Genomic DNA, 18,747 nt, shown 5'->3' with positions numbered 1-18,747 from the left:
TCAATGGGCAGCATAAGGAAAGGCTGAGCAGTAGCATGGAGATGGCCCTGCTCCCATGAGCTGTGCTGTTGCCAGAGCAGGACACTGTGTCGTGAGTGCCCTTGGAGGACAGGGCGATATTAGAAGTGAAAGTTCTCCCTTTATTAATCAACATGACAGAACCCCTCGAGGTACACACTCTTCCAGAATGTGCAAAATCACCCATTTCATTTGACTGCAGGGGCGCCCTGATCAGCTCTGGATGCAGAGCCCAGGCCCCCACGCTGGTGCTCACCAACGGCCCGACCGTGGGATGTCACTTTGTTCCTCTGGGTCTTGGTTTCCTCATCTATATTCATAATCAGAACTACCATTTGCAAAACCTTTCTAGTTTACGAAGCATTTTCACAGATACCATCTTATTCGATCACCTGAGCCTCCGAAGGTAGGAATCATTTTTACATTTCAATGGAAGTAATTGAAGCAATCAGGAAAAGACTCCAAGCCCTCCCAGCTCTGCCAGCCTATAGGACAGCAATTCAATACAGACATAATATGTGGAGGCCACATGCCATATTCTTAATTTAGAGAGGACCAAAGGGCAGGAGTGGGAAGGCGCTGAGCTGGGAGGCTACAGCACACAGACAGAAAAGAGAGAGAACACGGTGTTATCATCTCGCCTGCTCTGTTGCTTGGTGACAGGATGCCAGGGAGAATGCGGACCAGTGTGGAGTGTGCCAAGCTGCTGCCGGGACCTTGGCTGAGTCTCCTCGGAGGAAGAGACTGGAGGGACGTCAGAGCTTGCCTCCCGCAAATTTTTGGCTCTGCAGATTTTTCCCTCAACCCTTTTCTGCACACTCTTTTTCCCAGGTAACTTGCTCCTGGGTTACCGATGGCTTAGTTCCCCCACCCAAGTCACAGGAGTGTCTTTGCAGTTCACTGAGGTGTTTGCTTCACCTGGTCTGCTCTGTGGGCCCCAGGTCCCTGAGAGGCCGTGGCTGGCGCTGCAGAAATGCAAGCCTGAAAGTTGGATTTGCCCCATATCCCCAGGGAACATCGGTCACAGTGTGTCCTGCAAAGTGAGAGGAGCGACAGGAAACACTGCTACTCACGAAGAAGCATCCTGAGGCATGTTGGTGGGCTATTCCTGAAGTCACAGGTGGGCCCCTGGCTCTGTTTGCTCTCTATGGCCCTCTTCCTGGGCAAGGCTGATGGGTCCCAGGGTGGATACATGACCCAAACTGGCCAATCATCTCTTCTGAGAATTTAGAATTAAGACCCGTAAAAGGCCAATGAATCTTCGCCTGTGGCTAAAACTATCATAGGTACTCTCTGAATTGGAGCCTGTTACAGTCTGTCGTGGGGACAAGAGGCATACAGGGAGAGAAAGAGAGGGAGAAAGAGGGAAAGGAAGAGAGAGACAGGGAGAGAGAGAGAGAGCGAGCTGCAGCAGTCACTCGCACAGAAGCAGAGAGGAGCCGCGGTGAGAGACCTCCCCTCCCTGCTGGCTGGGGGGCTTCCCAGGTCCGTTTCCAGTCAGTTCCTTCCTGCAGTCTGGCCACATGCCTCCTCTGAGCTTCTGCCTGGAATGAGACTCCTTTCTAGCCTTAGAATAGATTTCTACATTTTTAAACCTAGTCCCAGCGGGTTTCTGATATTAAAACCAACACACCCCAAACCTGAGGGAGTTTTCTCCTGCATGCCTACGTTCCACTCCCACCCCACGCTCCCAGGAACCACGGTGCACTCCACGTGAACACCCTCCTCCAAAGGCACACAGGCCTGGGGGCTTCTCCCCACTGGTGTCAAGCCACTGACTGCCCGACTGAAGTCCTCACAGGTTTAGGAGGCCCTTTCTGTGGCTCAGTCCCTTTACTGAACAAGGCACGTGCACATGGCCCCACAACAGTGATTTCTCTGACTGCACCCTTTTCAAAGGGTGCTTAATGTGCCTGAGGGAGTGTCTCTTGCTTACCCAGGGAATGTGTTCCATTATGATAATTGACATCTGCTGGAATGTTCCAGCAGCCTGGCCCTGAGCTGTACACTTAATATACAATTCCTATCAAGAGGCAGTGAGGAGGGAGGGCTGAGGAGGGCAGGCCCTTGCTTCAGCGGCACCGATTCAGTTCTAGCAGTGCGGCCTCCCTCACCTGGGTGATTTGCAAGAGGAGAGAGTTTCTTTACAGTATGGATGGCAGCTCAGGGCCAGAAACACAGAGTGACAGAATGATGGCAAGTCTGACATCTTAGGGTTCTCAAAAGAAGGCGCTCTTTTTTGATATCTTCACGTTTCTCATAGGCTCTCTGCCTCTTGAGAAGTAAAGACATGCACCACCACCACCCCCCGCCCCCCGCACACACACAAGCCACGGTCACCAACTTGAAGCCAGAAAAACTGGTTGGTAAGGATCGGAGGATGCAGAAAAATGAACTTCCAAGTATTACAGCAGAGCAGTGTGACCTGGGCAGTCAGCACGGCCACCGCCACTGTCTGGTCTTCGCTAGCATGCTTCACAGCGCTGCAAACTGAAGCCCAGCCTCAGCAGTCCCTCTCTGTGCAGCTCATAAAATGACACGGAAAAGGTTTAGTAGGCCAGCTCATTAATTCCACGCAAAGACACACCTGAGCAATTTCACTTAAGAAACAAAAGCCAAGTTTTAAAAGACTGCAAGATATACCGGTGGATGGCAAATGGAACCAACTGGAGCCTGGGCGTTTCTGAACCAAGCGGAAAGTTTTCTTTGCTTGCCTGGTCCCGCAAAGCCCAGTGTGAACCTGGCCAGGGCTCACAGGCGCGCCTGAGGAGACTCAACGTCTTGTATTCCTAGGGGACGTCTCCAGACGCTGCCACTCACCTTGGAAAGGTCCACCAGGGTGTTGGCTTGGTCACTCAGCTTCCTCTGCTCCATCTTGACGCTCCTCAGCCTGCGGGAAAGTGGTAACAGGCAAGCCCTTCAGGTCCGTGCAGAGGTTCAGCCGCGCTAGCAGATCCTTCAGCCCTACCACTGCCTCTGAGTTCGGGACCCAGCATGGGGACCGTGAACCTGGGGAGCAACTGAGGCTTTTACTTTCCTGGGGCCTGTCAGAGCCCCCAGAAAGCAAACTCTTGTCCCCATGCATGCTCACCTGCAGTCACCTGTCTCCTTGCTATTCCCAGATCATTTTCCTGCCTCTATACCTGGGCTGTGCCTTCCATCATGAGTGCATTATTCTCAACTCTTCAGGGGGTCCCCAAATCTCTCCATCAGAATAAATGTTTTCATCCTTTGCTTTCCCACTATACTTTTAAAAACTTCCATCACAGAAAGTATCAGCCAGTTTGTTTTGATTTGAGTTGCAATGCATGGTGTGTGTGTGTGGTGTGTGTTCTGTGTGGGTTTTGTATGTGATGTGTGTGTGGTTTGTGTGTTGTGTGTGCGTGTGGCGTGTGGAGGCATGTGGTGTGTGTGTGATTTGTGTGTGTGGTGTGTAGTGTGTGTGGTGTGTGTGGTTTGTGTGTGGTGTATGTGGTTTGTTTGTGGTGTGTGTATGAAGTATGTGGTGTGTGTGGTTTGTGTGGATATGGTGTGTTTGGCATGTGTGCAGGCATGTGTGTATGGTTTGTGTGTATGTTATGTGTGTATGGGGTGTGTGTGGTTTGTGTGTGGGTGTGTGTATGTGTGGTGTGTGTGGTGTGGGGGTGTGTGTAGTGTGTGTGTGGTGTGTGTGCGTGGTACGTGTGGTGTGTGTAATGTGGAGTGTGAGGTATGTATGTGGTGTGTGTGTGTGGTGTGTTGTGTGTTGTAGTATGTGTGTGATGTGTAGTTTGTGTGTGGTGTGTGGTGCATGTGGTGTGTGTGTTGTATGTGGTGTGTGTGTTATGTGTGGTGTATGTGTGGTGTTTCTGTGGTGTGTATGGTGTGTGGGAGGTGTGTGGGGTGTGTGTGGTGTTTGTGTATGGTGTGCATGGTGTGTGATGCATGGTGTGTGATGTATGTTGTGTGTGCTGTGTGTGTGATGTGTGTTGTGTGTGTGGTGTGGGTAGTGTGTGTGGTATGTGGTGTGTATGTGATATGTGGTGTGTTTGGTGTGTGATGTGTGTGTAGTGTGTGTGGTCTTATGGTGTGTGTGGGTGTGGATGTGTATGTGTGGTGTTTGTGTGTGTGGTATGTGTGTGATGTGTGGTATGTGTATAGTGTGTGTGATGTGTGGTGTGTGTGGTGTGTGTGTGATGTATAGTGTATGTGTTGTGTATGGTATGTGTGATGTGTGGTGTGTGGGCGATGTATAGCATGTGTGGTGTGTATAGTGTGTGTGATGTGTGGTGTGTGTGGTGTATATGTGATGTATAGTGTGTGTGTTGTGTGTGATGTGCATGTGATGTATAGTGTGTGTGTTGTGTATGGTGTGTGTGATGTGTGATGTGTGTGGTGTGTATGTGATGTATAGTGTGTGTTGTATATGATGTGTGTGATATGTGTTGTGTGTGTGATGAATAGTATGTGTGATGTGTATAGTGTGTGTGATGCATGGTGTATGTGTGATATATAGTGTGTGTGGTGTGTATAGTGTGTGTGATGTGTGGTGTGTATGTGATGTATAGTGTGTGTTGTATATGGTGTCTATGATGTGTGCTGTGTGTGTGATGTATAGTATGTGTGGTGTGTATAGTGTGTGTGTTGTGTATGGTGTGTGTGATGTATAGTGTGTGTGGGGTGTGTGATGTGTGGGGTGTGTGATATATGTGTATAGAATGGGAAAGCCCTTAGAGGTTCTTACTCTAGCTTTTACCTTCCAGAGCAGCCTGCCCACCTGGCACGTGGCTGGTGCAGTCAGTGAATAATCAGACCCAGTTCACCACTCCACTTGCTGAGCGGAACAGAACGGGTTTCGGCTGTGCCTCCTAGGTACGTGAGAAAGTGCTGACAGAGTTGTAGGAGTCCCGCCACTCCTATCCTGGCCATGTGACGGCTGAGCCGCTGCGGCATACTCACTGGTGGATAGCCTGGAGGAACTTCCGCTGGTGCTTCCTGACTTTGGCATGGTCAATCTTCTTTAGCAGCTTTGTGTGTTTATAGATTAACCATGTTTCCCGAAGGACGTTGGCTGCAGCATTCTTGATCTAAGAAAGAATAAATAAAGTAGACTGCTATCAGGTTCATTTTCTTAGGTTCACATAATATGTTTTTTTGTGGTTGCTACTGTAGTCTATCTCATAAGGAAACCATTTTCCAATGATCTGTTTTCTTAATCAAAATCATGAAATTCCTAGAAAACATGATTAAGGCCGGGAGCATTAGCTCACACGTATAATCCCAGTACTTTGGGAGGCCAACGCAGGTGGATCACCAGAGGTTAAGAGTTTGATGCCAGCCTGGCCAACATGGTGAAACCCTGTCTCTCAGAAAAATACAAAATTAGCCAGGTATGGTGACGCATGCCTGTAATCCCAGCTACTTGAGAGACTGAGGCAGGAGAATTGCTTGAACCTGGGAGGCAGAGGTCGCAGTGAGCTGAGATGGCATCATTGCACTCCAGCCTGGGCAACAAGAGCGAAACTCTGTCTCAAAACAAACAAAAAAAGATGATTAAAATTCGTCTCTTATTAATCTTCTATTGGACACTGAAGACCAGAGCTTGAAGTTGAAGGGCGTTTCTTTCTTTTTTTTCCTTAATTATTTCACTACTGTCTCTTGACTGCTGTTGCCGATGCTATATTTAGACAGTCTGCATCAGACCTTGAGTCCCGGGGTCCCCTTGGAAAACAGCTAGCAATATACCACTGCTGCCCTTACGTGCAGACTTCCGAGATTTACCTGAGATTGCCACTTAGCGTATATGGTACCTGGCTTGGATTCAGAGAGTAAACAGATTTCCTATCACCTGGAGATTTCAAAAGACTTCTTTAAGAAGATGTCTTTCCCACCGATTGGAACTGTAGGCATCAGCAAGCCCCTTGTCTCTTTTCCCAAATGGCCAAAAAACATTTGCAATTTTGCATGTAAATGTAATTGGCACAAAACGGAAATAATTTCAAAGCAATGTCTGAAAATCAGTGAAGATATTTAGGTGTGAAAGCAGAGCTTCCTCGTTCCCAAGGCTGGCTCCTTCACTGTGCACTGCAATCACACTATTCCACATATGACGCTGTCATCTGTTGACATGGAAACCACTGATATCACCAAGCTCATGACTGAGCTGAGATATATCAATGGCATCCAGATGGCAGGGGACAAAGTTTTAATCCAAACACAGACATCTTCAGCAATTAGTAACAAGAGCAAGAGAAAACATTCCTTATTAAGCACAAGCTAAACAGATTTTTGATTAACCATCCCCATTTCTGTCAGCCATGTGGATTGGCACGGGTCCACAGGCCTGGGGCCTGAACGTAAGGAGGCCAGCCTAATAGAAATCAGGTTACTAGCCAGAAAGGGTTTTAATAAAATTAGAGAATACAGACCTTCTTCTTCTGACTGACATCAACAGATGGGACGTTGTTAAAATCCCGAGACGTGTGGGAAGGCTAGGAAACATTGTTTTGCAGGCTGATAACTTTTGTGTGTGTATGTTTTTAAAATTTATTACTAAGGCTGGATTCTATTTTTCATTGGCGCTGAAGTGATGTTTTTAAAAGAACAGCTAAGTCTTCTCAGAAATGTCTAAGGGACATAAATATTGCTTTTAAAAAATTCAGTAAAGATCCACCATGAAAATGGTTTTAAATGACTTAATTGCCCGCCTCTGGAACTTTCTTGCCCGAAAGGAAGCAGGTTGTCATGAGAAGCTGGAAACAGTGGGTGTCCAGGAGAGGACAGCGTGGTCTCTGGGGTCCTGCTTAGGGGGCCAGAGTGAACAGCGGCCTTCTGGCAAAAGGCGGCATGGAAGGGAAACCTTGCCTTCTGCAGAGGGCGCATTTAATACTACTGCGCTCCTTTTGCAGGGAGAGGGGCAATTCAATGTGTCATTTCTTCAGTTTCCCCGGGCACTTAGCCTCTTAGAAAGCCTCAAAGAAACTGGAAAGTCTGCAGGTGAATCCCTGCTCTGTCAATTATTAAGCAGCTTAGGAGCAAATGCTTCATTATCTATAAGATGGGAAAAATAAAGGCTCACCTTAGGGCTGCCGTGAGGCAATGATGATGGTGCTGGGGGCAGCAGCTAACGTCTACCAGGTGCAGCCACAGGTCTGAGTACTTCATATGTCTAAGCTTTTTTTTTTTTTTTTTTTTTAGACGGGAGTTTTGCTCTTCTCTCCCAGGCTGGAGTGCAGTGGCATGATCTCGGCTCACTGCAACCTCCGCCTCCTGGGTTCAAGAGATTCTCTTGCCTCAGCTTCCCGAGTATCTGGGACTACAGGTGCATACCGCCACGCCCAACTAATTTTTGTATTTTTAGTACAGACGGGGTTTCCTCGTGTTGGCCAGGATGCTCTCGATCTCTTGACCTTGTGATCCACTCGCCTTGGCCTCCCAGAGTGCTGGAGTTACAGGCATAAGCCACCATGCCCAGCCCCAGGCTCCTTTAATCCTCACCACAACCCTGTCGGGGAGGTACTAATAGTATCCCCATCTTACAGATCAAGACTAGGCAATGATAAATGGCAAACGGAGTCAATGTGGGTTTGAATGCTATCTAAAATGTAAAGTACCATACAGATATTATTTAATATCATCTAGCTCAAACCCCTCATTGAACATACGAGGAAACCACTTCCGAGATGGGATATGAGAGCCAGAATCACACAGCTAGCTAATGGCAAAGTCAAAACAAGAGCCAGGTCCAGCAAGAGCCAAAGGTTTTCATGTGGACTGAAGGAAACAAAGGACATCATTTCCTGTTTTCCAGGATCAAGGAGTTGGAAAGAACATTGGGTTGCTTTTGTTTTTTTTTTTAAATCATCATGGCCCTCACTTAGCAATGTGACAGAACACAGAGTCCAGGTCCTGCACTTAACTTCAGCCCAAATGAAAGATACTGAAGTCACAGCACAGCTCGGGTAGCAGACAGAGGCAGTCACATCATCTTTATGAGTTTGGAGGGAGGCCACCATGCATTCGGGAAAGTGATGTTAGCTGCCAGCCCTTGCACTGACTCTGAAATTAATTACCAGCAAACAGCCTGGCACAAAGCTAAGTAGATCAATATCTGCAAGAGAAAAAGAAATAGGCTTTTAACTGCACTGTGCTTTCCCAGGTGGACAGTTAATGCTACTGTGGCCAGGGTCTCCCTGCAGTTCACCTGGTTGATTGATCTGAGCATTGCATAGTTGGGGTCGGGAGTAGATGAGGTCACGTGCCCTTCCTCAGATTGGCTGAGCCTCCAAAGGGCTCCATGCACCCTTCCTTGATGGAGACCGGGGTACCTCCTGACCTCTCCTGGTGGGCAGAGGCACCAGGGCCGAAAGGCACTCTCAGGGTGCAGCAGTGGAACACGGCAGGGCTTGAGACAGAAGCAGCAGGCCGGGAAGAGTAGCTCAAGGTTAGCCACAATTGGATGGCTCTGGGGACAGTTAGAAGAGGACTCATCGTGAATGGAAGTCCAGCTGTCCTGCCTCCAAAACCCACAAACAAATGGGCTGATTGTTTTCCGCAAGCCCAGAAACTCTCTACCAAAAAATTGCTTTCACTGTGACTGGAGCCAGAGAATGGGCTCTATGACCCACTTTAGGAAGGGCTCTGAGATTAATGGGCCTGGGCAAGAAAGTGGTCCAATGAAGACCTTGCAAATTACAGTGACAGAAAACATTTACTGAGTGCTTACTATGTGCCAGGCTGTGCTGAGCCGTATGTCTGCTTTGTTTCATTAAGCTTCAGAAAAACTTGACAAGTAGATGGGATTATAAGCTCCGCTTTGGACCCACTACTGAACTTCTGAGACTCTTTATTCATACATTTGAGGAACAGTTAATGAGCACCTGCAATGGAACAGACGTTGTTCTAGCAAGTGAGAATACCACAGCAAACAAATCAGTAACATTCCTGCCCTGACGGAGCTTGCAATCTTGCGGAGGAGACCGTATGCAGTTTGTGTTATAGCATCAGGTAATAAGTGCTTAAAGAACCACCAGGACAAAGCGGGGTCCGGGGCTGCAGAATGGTGCAAGTGCTACCTGCATTTGTGAAATGGGATTACTCTGTTGATTAAATGAGAGTATACTTTAAAACATTAACACAGAGCCTGGCCATATCCTCCATACATGGTGCCTTCGTTAATATTCTCCCCGTCCAATAAATGTCAGCTTCCTTCCCTCTAATTTCCCCAACCCACCAGAAAGCATAAAACATAACACACATCTCTTCCTCAGCTCTTGGCCATAGTATCTCATGCCAGTGACTTGCTCTGGCCACCTCTCTGCCCAGGTAACCTGCTACTTGGTATTACAGAGAGGCTGTGGGTTGCAGCAAGGATGCTTGGGTCAGGAGTGTAAGGCGGATGAAAGGAACACCCTTCTTGGGCACCCTAAGCCTCCAGCAGCCACAGGAGCCCTGGGAAATTCCAGGAGTCCCATTAGCAGAGCACCCCCCCCCCGCCCTGGGAAGAAATCACTAGCATGCCCATTTTTGCTGCCAGGAATCCTTGCCAGGGAAGTATTCTACTTGGAGGTTGGAGACGGGGGAAGGGAGGCCCGGCCGGTGGGTGTGATTTAAATACATGCATCTTGGACAATTTCTTCACTGTGTGAACATCGCAGAGTGTACTTAAACAAACCCAGTTGGTACAGCCTACTACACACACCTAGGCTGTATGGCATGTCTGCTGCTCCTAGGCTACAGCCTGTGTGCATGTTCCTGTAGGCAACCGTAACACAAATCACTAGGGGATAGGAATTTTTCAGCTCCATTGCAGCCTTCCGACACCACCTGGGTGCATGTGCTCCAAAACGCTATGCGGTACATGACTGCCACTTCAAGGAGTTAACGTGGGTTGAAACTAGGCTGGGTGACGATCAGATCACTATCGGAGAATCTGCAAGCCGGCCCGGTCTCCACAGACCCTGACTGACGGTGTCCATTACACACGGGACTAGATAAGGGGCCGGTTCCTCTTTCCCGTTTGCCAAGCCCACTCTCCCCTCATCACTACCCCGCAGACTTGCTCTGGCTTTGCCAGCTGCCCTCGATTTCATCACCCCGCTTGCGCCTTCTGGTTTTCCTTCCCCTGTGCTATTTCACACTCCCTTTAGAGGCTTCTCTGCCTGCCTCACCCGGGGGCTCTCACTGACCCCTTAGAACTGGGAGCTCCACCCTTCTGGCTGGCAGGAAATTGGGTGGAGAGAGAGGAGATGTATTTCTGTGGTTCAAAGTTGGAGCTTGAAGTCCTCCCTGTAGCAATATGGTAACGGGGGGTGGAGAATTCTATAACGCTGTTTATGTGATAGTCAGGGAGGACTTAAGCTGGGTTCTAAGGAACTGACCGCCCTAGAGCCACCTGACTGATGGTCCAAGAGCAAACTGGATTCTGCGTCGGCTGGGGGCCCACCCTGCCCCTTTCTGGGCCTGCGTCTTCTCGTCTGGGTCGGAGTGGCTCATCCCGAAGGGCCCTTCCAGCATAAACACACAATGTTTCTGTGACTGTTGCTGAAGAAAACCTGCACCCAATCTGTCTGGGACAGAACTGTGTGTGTGATGTAATTGACACTCCTCTTCTGGGGAGAACCAGCATTCCTTATAACTGCCTTATTGATTATCGATCAATTTTAAAGCGATAAAGACTCATTCTGGAAATCCACTCTGGAGCCCAACCAGCTGTCCGTTAGCCATCCTTTAGCCAGACCTTCGACATCTGGCACCATAATGACCACCATTGTTTTCCTATGAGACTACTAAGAGTCATCTTTGAATTAGCCAGCTGAAGAAAATTTTTTCTAGCAAGATTATGATCGAATTTTGGCATATGCACGTAATTAGTTTTCTTTAGTGTCATTCAGGAGACAGCAGGTGGGGAACTACTTAAAGGTTTTTGAGCAGGAAGTAATATGTTCAAAGCTAAGCCTGAGAGTCTAAGGAGAGCCACAGGAAAGCAGAGGCCCAAGCGAGGAGAGCAGGCAGCAGGCTGCTGTGATGGTGCGAGACTGTGATGTAACAGAAATTACGTCACGCACAAAGGTCTGTCCGAGACAGACTGGGCGCAGTCATAGACACAGTGTGCATTTCAGTGGAAGGATGCTTAGGGATGAGCCACGCGAACCCAGATGAGAAGACGCAGGCCCAGAGAAGATGGTGGCTTCAAGTGTGGTGGGGCAGAGGCCCTGGAGAGGCAGGCAAACGTGAATAGCCACAGCAAGGTTAAGTCAGGCTCTGAAAGTGCTCAGACCCCTGTGGGGTCCAGGGCCCAGAGGAGTCAGAAATGGAGCTACATCTTTAGGCATGGAGTCTGGAGGAACACGATGTCACAAGCATACCAGGGAAGTTAGAAGGAACTCATTTAGGGAAGTTGTGGGTTTAGTTTTGATCTTCCTCATTGAAGTGTACTTGGATGAGCTACTTGGGGCAAGAAACCCTTGCAGCCAGAAGGAGATGATCCTCAGCACACACCCCCTGTGCTGTCTGAAGGTTCTGCTCACTGTGGCTTGATGTGGAGAGTAGGTACCGCAAACAAAATATCTCCGGTCCATGGTGCCTCTCAAGCCAAGTGTGTCCATGGCAGTCCACTCTGCCTTTGATAAAAGAAAAAGTGCTCTCTGGGCCGGGCACGGTGGCTCACCCTGCAATCCCAGCACTTTGGGAGGTCAAGGCGGGTGGATCGCAAGGTCAGGAGTTCAAGACAAGCCTGGCCAATACGGTGAAACCCCGCCTCTACTAAAAACATAAAAAAATTAGTTGGGTGTGGTGGCGTGCACGTGTAGTCCCAGCTACTTGTGAGGCTGAGGCAGGAGAATCGCTTGAACCCAGGAGGCAGAGGTTGCAGTGAGCAAAGATCGCGCTACTGCACTCCAGCCTGGGTGACAGAGTGAGACTCTGTCGAGGAAGAAGAAGAAAGAAAGAGGAGGAAGAGGAGGAGGAGGAAGAGGAGGAGGAAACAGCAGCAGCAGGAGCAGCAGTGCTCCCTGAGGGCCATCAGCCATCAGAGGTTAAGGATGGGGGTAAGGACCACCTCTTACCCATCTTGGTGCTCCCAGAGTACAGAGTGTGGCACCCAGGGAGTGACCTCTGTGATGGATGTTCAGTTACATAAAGCAGAAAGATGGGGACATGGAAGCGCTGAGTGGCAGAAAGAATGGGGCTCTAGTATCTTCTTCCAGTCCCTCTGTGTCATGTACTTATATGTTATCTAGTAGCCCAGAGGTTAGCAATAAGTTATAATTATAGAATAACAATGGCAGTGACACCGCAAAGTTGGTGTGGGAAGAGCTGATCAACTTAAATACAGAAGTGACGTTACCACCAGGGCTGATAAGTTATACAAGGAAAGAAGAGAAGCATGGGATTCAGGAAAACCGGAAACCGAGTTCTTACACAGCTCTGTCAGACCCTCCTCCCTCCGCACGAGTAAATTAATACAAATAGTGCTGGCTCTCTTGGCAAAGGCTAGGCTGCAGCCTTTACAGCAAGATGAACAAACACTAGAACTATCTGGGTATGATTTATGATTAATAGCTACAATTCCTTTCTTCGTTTTGCTTAGGTGTTTGAACATCAAGGTAGCATACACCGGTAAGAGACTGCTTTCGTCTGTCAAATACACTGTCCACTCCAAAGAGGTTGCACTTATGCCACCATCAACTCGTTCCACATTGAGTCTTTCTCTGAGAGTTCACTGAGATGCTATGAACGGACTAAGTTTAGCATCTTGACCAATGAGCCACTCCAGTTGGACACATGGGCCGTTTGGAGAGGTCAGAGGGCAGGCCAGCCATCCCCAGGGGAAGAAAGGTGGGCTTCTCTTGTGAGCAGGTCAGAGTCAGCTCAAACCAGAGTGGACCAAGGACCCACGCATCCAGTTTCATTTCAGCTGAGGTTATGTAAAAGAACCTTCAGAAGGTCTAGTCCTGCCAGCTTTGAAAACTTTCTCTCTGTCAGAACCATCCCTTCTGTTACTTGTTTCCTTGAGAAAAGATATTGGATACTAAAGGGACATTTCAACGAATTTAAGTGTTCTCAGAAAAGTGAGACGTTATTCGATTAAAAAGCTACCTTACATTTGCGGATGAGCAATAAATATTTGTTGATTTGATTTTCAGTCCTACTTTTCAAGAAGTAAGTGGAATTGAGGAGGATGTTAGGGAATCATCTTTGAAAGATTAAAATTAGCAACCACAATCTCATCTTCTGCAATCACATTGCAGAAGAAGTTGTTTATTTTCCTGGCATACAAAGGAGCTGGTTTCCTCAGCTTTATTTTCCTCTAGCGTCTGATTTACTTGGTGAAAAATGGAGAGGACAAAGGAATAACATGAAATACAAAGAGTAGACTTGGCTTAAAAAAGAAAATAGAATAAACAGAGACTGCTAATGTCTCTACTCTTGGTAAACAGCTTATGAGAGGGTTTTGGAGGCAAAACATCTCCCTTCCATCACTCCGGCATGTAGTTGCAATTCAGTGAAAATTGCTTCAGGAAAATAGATAATAGTGCATTTGCATTTAGGTGTTTCAATAACTTGAGTCATTTCCCCAATACTGAGCATGACTTCTGCACCTATTATTAGAGGGGGCCGATAGACAGTGGCCAAGTGGCAGGGTTCCCGGCAGGCCTGACTGTGGTAACAGCCTTCAATCACTGCCACCGTGATGTGACAAATCGTGGCTTTTTTTGGTGCAGCTGATAGCTCAGGGCCGTGATGTACCAACACTTGAATGTCAACGACATAAGAATATTTGCCTGTCCTAGTTCCTTATAACATCTGTGAAGGCTCTTTAAAGAATCCAATAAATGTAATCAAAGATCAGACAATCAAACACCATAAATAATTCTGCTGAGAAACTGGAGAGGCCGTGGTGACTGCACACTCTCGCACGGCCTTCCCTGAGAGCTCCCTCGCAACTCTGTCATTCTCTCTCTATCTCTTTGTTCTCCCTTCCTGCCTCTGTCTCTATTTCTAACACATTTTTGCTGCTGTGCAACACTAATCACTGAATATCTTCTCTAGCTTTCAAAACCCCCAATCAGCATTTGGTTGCTCCTGGGTCCCTTAACCTACTTTAGTCCTAAATGAAAAAGACCATGGAGGCGGAGACAGGGCACAAGGCTTTCGTTCTGTCTTGCCTCAGAAAGAGGACAGTCTTGCAAGAAATCATCTTACTGACCTTCCTTCAGGCTGTAGTTCTAAAGATTTTCCATAAAAGCTGTCCTTGAATAAACAGCTCCTGCCTTGCCCATTTGGCCTGCCGTTATTCTGGAAGGCTTGTATCTGTCTCTTCTAAATGGGCCTTTTGGTCTCTGACAATTCAGTGGGGTGTCCAGCTTTCAGCACCTAAATGGTCTACCCATTCCTGCATATTTTCAGTTCTTCATCTTCCTTAACTACTTTCATATGGTTTAAGTGAGAAACATTACCAGGAAAACCCAAAAGGGAAAAATTGGATGATAATGTTTTGATGAACAATTTTATTTAGGAATGTGGACTCTACTAGAACTATTCTTTTTTTTTTTTTTTTTTTTTTTTGAGATGGAGTCTCACTCTGTTACCGGGATGGAGTGTAGTGGTGTGATCTCGGCTTACTGCAACCTTCACTTTCCAGGTTCAGGTGATTCTCCTGCCTCAGCCTCCCAAGTAGCTGGGACTACAGGTGCACACCACCACACCAGGCTAATTTTTGTATTTTTAGTGGAGATATGGTTTCATCATGTTGGCCAGGATGGTCTTGATCTCTTGACCTCATTATTAGCCCGCCTCAGCCTCCCAAAGTGCTGGGATTACAGGTGTGAGCCACCGTGCCCGGCCTAGAGTGATTCTTTAAGTGACTGTTTTTAAAGGATTAGACTTAGGCACATTCTCAATATAGTTTTATAGTTTTAGTACATTTTCGATATAGTTTTGTCCTTCCTAATGAGAATCCTGAAAATATTTGAGCATAAACAAAAAACACTGCCTCATACTGGGTGATTTATTTGGTATCCTCAGGCAAAGGGGCAGCTTAGACCACTGCAGGCTACTAATTAAACTATCAGGAAAATTATGTGGCTGTCTGACCCATGCACAGTGATTGAACAGAAGACAGGAACCGCTGTGTGGAGATGCCATTTCCATTCGGCGGAGGCCATTTGCCTATGTCTGGGGCTCCCTCAAACATACCCTTTAAAAGCCTGGTGAAAACCCATGCCACGTGACCCTTTGCTTTCTGATTGGCTTCCACGGTGGCCTTGAGTCTCCCGTAAGACATGGCTGTGTGGCATCTTACCCGCTTGGTGAGCTGGGTGTCCATCATGAAGTTGTGAACGTGCTTCTCTGCTTTGGTGAGTTCCAGCTTTCGGGCCACCACGGCCACCACAAGGGCAGTGCAGCCTGCACCCTGTGGGGGGACACCGAGAGGACCAGAAGGGAAAGAACATGTCATTAAGAGGCGAGACGAGAGACTCACACCTGGCGCCCACGGGGGTAGTTACCTGGGAGTGAATGGGAACTCGCGCTCTCTGGCCGATCATGACCAAGCCACAAAATCTGTCGAAACCTGTCAGGACTCTGATGACCCGACCCACAAAGGGGCCCGCAGTGCTCTGCAGCTGACCTCTGGTGGACTGAGCTAGCCAGTTCTCAATGGAGAAGGACGATGGGTGGTACTGAGGCTTTGAGGGGTTGAACCAACAGATAATCACTTGGTCCCCTGCCAAGGTGTGCCGCAAAAGACAGAGAGGCCAGCACACACACGGGCCCCTCTCCCTCATGCAGGCCTCTATCCCGCTGCCAGCGCTAGCCTGGCAGCCCGGGAGGAAAGAACGCAGGGCATCAGCTGGGGCGCCACCTGCCAGTGGCTGAGCGTGTTCCTTTCCCCAGGGCTTGTTTCACAGAGGGTACCCAGGTTGGCACGAACACATTCACTCAGTGACTGTGCTTGCTCTACAGTTGGGCCTTTGCACCTGAAGGTTTCGGCTATGACTCAGCACAAGGAGTCGGTTCCTTCCCGCCTTCACCGGGAGGCTCCTGAATTCGCCATCATGCAGAGATTTTAAAGGCAACACCACTTCTTCTGGATCAAAACCAGGATGTTAAGTGAGGCCGCAGCAGACTCTTGGGATTTTCCAGAACAGGGATCCTAGTCTGCTCGGTAGGTCCATGCCAGGGGAGCCTGGAGGAGGGTGGGCAAGGAAGCACGCTCTGCTGAGCCCCAAGAATGATGGGACTCGCTTTCCCTCTCCGAATCCTCTGGGTGCGTGCTTGACTGACTGGGAAATAAGCAGGGAATTCCCTGCACATTCCAACTTTCTCCTGATGCAATTTTACATCATCTTTGCTGTGCTTCTGGGCTGGCTTGTGAGCACAGGGGGAAGTCAGAGACTCACTCCGCCCCCTGGCTCTCCTGCAGGCAGCGGGAGTCAGCCTGTCCTGTAAGTGGACGCTTGTCAAAGATCATCACCCTCTGCCTGCACGCTGTGCCCTGCTCTGCCCTGACCACCACTCATGGAAAGAGATGATGAACTTATTAAAACCAACAACGGGGCTGGGTGTGGTGCCTCAGGCCTGTAATCCCAGCACTTTGGGAGGCCCAGGTGGGCGGATCATGAAGTCAGGAGTTCAAGACCAGCCTGGCCAACACAGTGAAACCCTGTCTCTATGAAGAATACAAAAATTAGCTGGGCGTGGCGGCAGGTGCCTGTAATCCCAGCTACTTGGGAGGCTGAGGCAGGAGAATCACTTGAACCCACAAGGCAAAGGTTGCAGTGAGCAGAGATTGCACCACTGTACTCCAGCCTGGGTGACAGAGCTAGACTCCATCTCAAAAAAAAAGAAAAAAAAAAAAAAAAAAAAAGCCAACGACTGAATCCCAGATGCCAAATGACAATTCTAGTTGCTACAGAACCCAGTCTAGCGGTTGAGGTCCCAGAATGGAAGGCATCCGTCAATAACATTTTTGGCTCATCAGGTCTTACAAAATGTGTGAGAAGCAGACAAGAATGTTTTTCGAAGGTACTGTAGTCTATAACCGACTTGGAAGGAATGCACACGGGTGGATCCGTTCCCTACTCTCTCTTTTAGAAACCCTTTCTCTCTTTATCCCGCAGGCTGACAAAGGCTAGCCTGTGTGAAGTTTCGATGCGGCTGAAGTTCACAATGCTTTCTCCCAGTATCCCACAAGGGTCCCCATTAAAACAATCTCGTGTTTCTTGGGACATGGGTTGGCCTCCCATTTCTAGGACAACAAAGTGAAAAGAACCAAGTCTGTGTGAACTTTCCTTTTCTGACCTCATTTTCCTCTTTTGTTGGAGGACGGCTGTGTTTTTTCAGCTTCTGTGACTTACAGGAGACTCTGTGCCCAATTTTCAAAGGATCTGGGCAGTTGCACAGCCTGGTCTGTAGCTGTAATCAATTTAGCCAGGCCTCCGAAAGCAAAAAATAGCTTAAAAGCAGCCATCCTAGAGGGAAGACGTGTGCTCCCTTCCCCTCAACCGGACGGACTGTCATCCCTCTCCTTTATATGGAGTTCCAAAAGTACTTTGGGCTGAAAGCCCAAAAAGAGGGCTATATCATAGCGTTAAAAATGGAACGTCAGATGGAGCGGGTTCTCCCCAGGCTCGATTCTCCCTCCTCTCCCCAGGCCCAGGCAAAACTCGACTTAAAGCATCCCCGAAAGCTGGGGTCCAAGAGGCCTGAAGAGGGAGCTTCCCTGCACCATGCTACTTTGGGAGTTCGGTCACAGCAATCAATCATCCACCATTCCAAATTTCCAGGGTCTAGATGGGGTGTTCCACAGCTCTTGCCATGGCCCAGAGTGCAGCTGGTTGAATGAAGGGGGTGCTTTTAATTAGAAGCTAGAGTGTTTTATCTAAGGAACCATCTATCTATATGATGATGATGAAGATAAATTTCTCTCTGGAGGCAGGACAGTGGACTGGATGACACTTGCCAGTTTCTTTCAACATAAAGATGTCATGACTCCCTTGTGAGTATCTCACTAGAGGATGCTGCATTCTTAACCCCTAATTCCCACTTAAATGGACGCTCTCAACTTCATTTTTCCATTAACTGGATGTAATTAGGGAAGTCACCAGTAATGACACCGAACCTGGTCTTTTCCATTAAGAGGTGACCTCATCAAGATGGGGTCAGACATCAGCAGCCTTCAGAAAGTTGTGGAAGTATACTGAAGCCTAGACTGCTGAGCCTCTGCAGACTGTGCAGGGTGGGAAAAGGAAGAGGGGAGAGAATACAAAGGAAGAAGAGAGGAGGGGAGGGAAGGGGAGGGGAAAGGCAGGGAAAGAGACATGGGAGAGGGGAGGGGGAGGGAAGAGTGGGGAAGGGGGAGGGGGAGGGGAGGGGAGGGAAAAGGAGGGGAAGGAGAGAGGGAAGGGAAGGGGGGAGAGGGGAGGGGAGCAAGGGGAGGGGAAAGGAGGGAAAGGAGAGAGGGAAGAAGGGAGAGAGGAGAGAGGAGAGGGGAGGGGGAGGGGAGGGGAGAATTGGGATGGGGGAGGGGAGGGGAGGGGAAAGGAGGGGAAGAAAAGAGGAGAGGGGAGAGGGAAGAGGGGGAAGGTGGGAGGGGGAGGGGAGGGGGAGAGCAGAGAGGAGAGGAGAGGAAAGAAAGAAGAGGACAGGAAAAGAGAGAAGAGGAGAAAAGAGAAGGGAGGTGGGTGCAGGGAGCGGTCAAGCTGGGCAGAGAAAGAGATGGGGAACAAGTTGTGTTGCATCCTAAAC

The 18,747-nt window shown here is 48.6% G+C and overlaps 1 protein-coding gene across 2 annotated transcripts in view; it reads right to left on the bottom strand.

Annotated features, from left to right (window-relative positions):
• Positions 1-18,747, bottom strand: part of KCNN3 (potassium calcium-activated channel subfamily N member 3) — a 182,828-nt gene that overhangs the window by 11,749 nt on the left and 152,332 nt on the right. For both annotated transcript variants that reach the window (XM_010348370.3, XM_039459988.2), the window contains exons 5-7: positions 15,302-15,412; positions 4,957-5,084; positions 2,839-2,908 (exon numbers count right to left, since the gene is read on the bottom strand). In XM_010348370.3, the coding sequence (XP_010346672.2) occupies positions 2,839-2,908; positions 4,957-5,084; positions 15,302-15,412 (309 nt within the window). The remainder of the gene's footprint in view (positions 1-2,838; positions 2,909-4,956; positions 5,085-15,301; positions 15,413-18,747) is intronic.

The sequence above is a fragment of the Saimiri boliviensis genome, chromosome 19 (genome assembly GCF_048565385.1).
Source record: "Saimiri boliviensis isolate mSaiBol1 chromosome 19, mSaiBol1.pri, whole genome shotgun sequence".
NCBI classification, from domain to species: domain Eukaryota; kingdom Metazoa; phylum Chordata; class Mammalia; order Primates; family Cebidae; genus Saimiri; species Saimiri boliviensis.
This window is presented reverse-complemented; position numbering and strand designations above follow the sequence as displayed.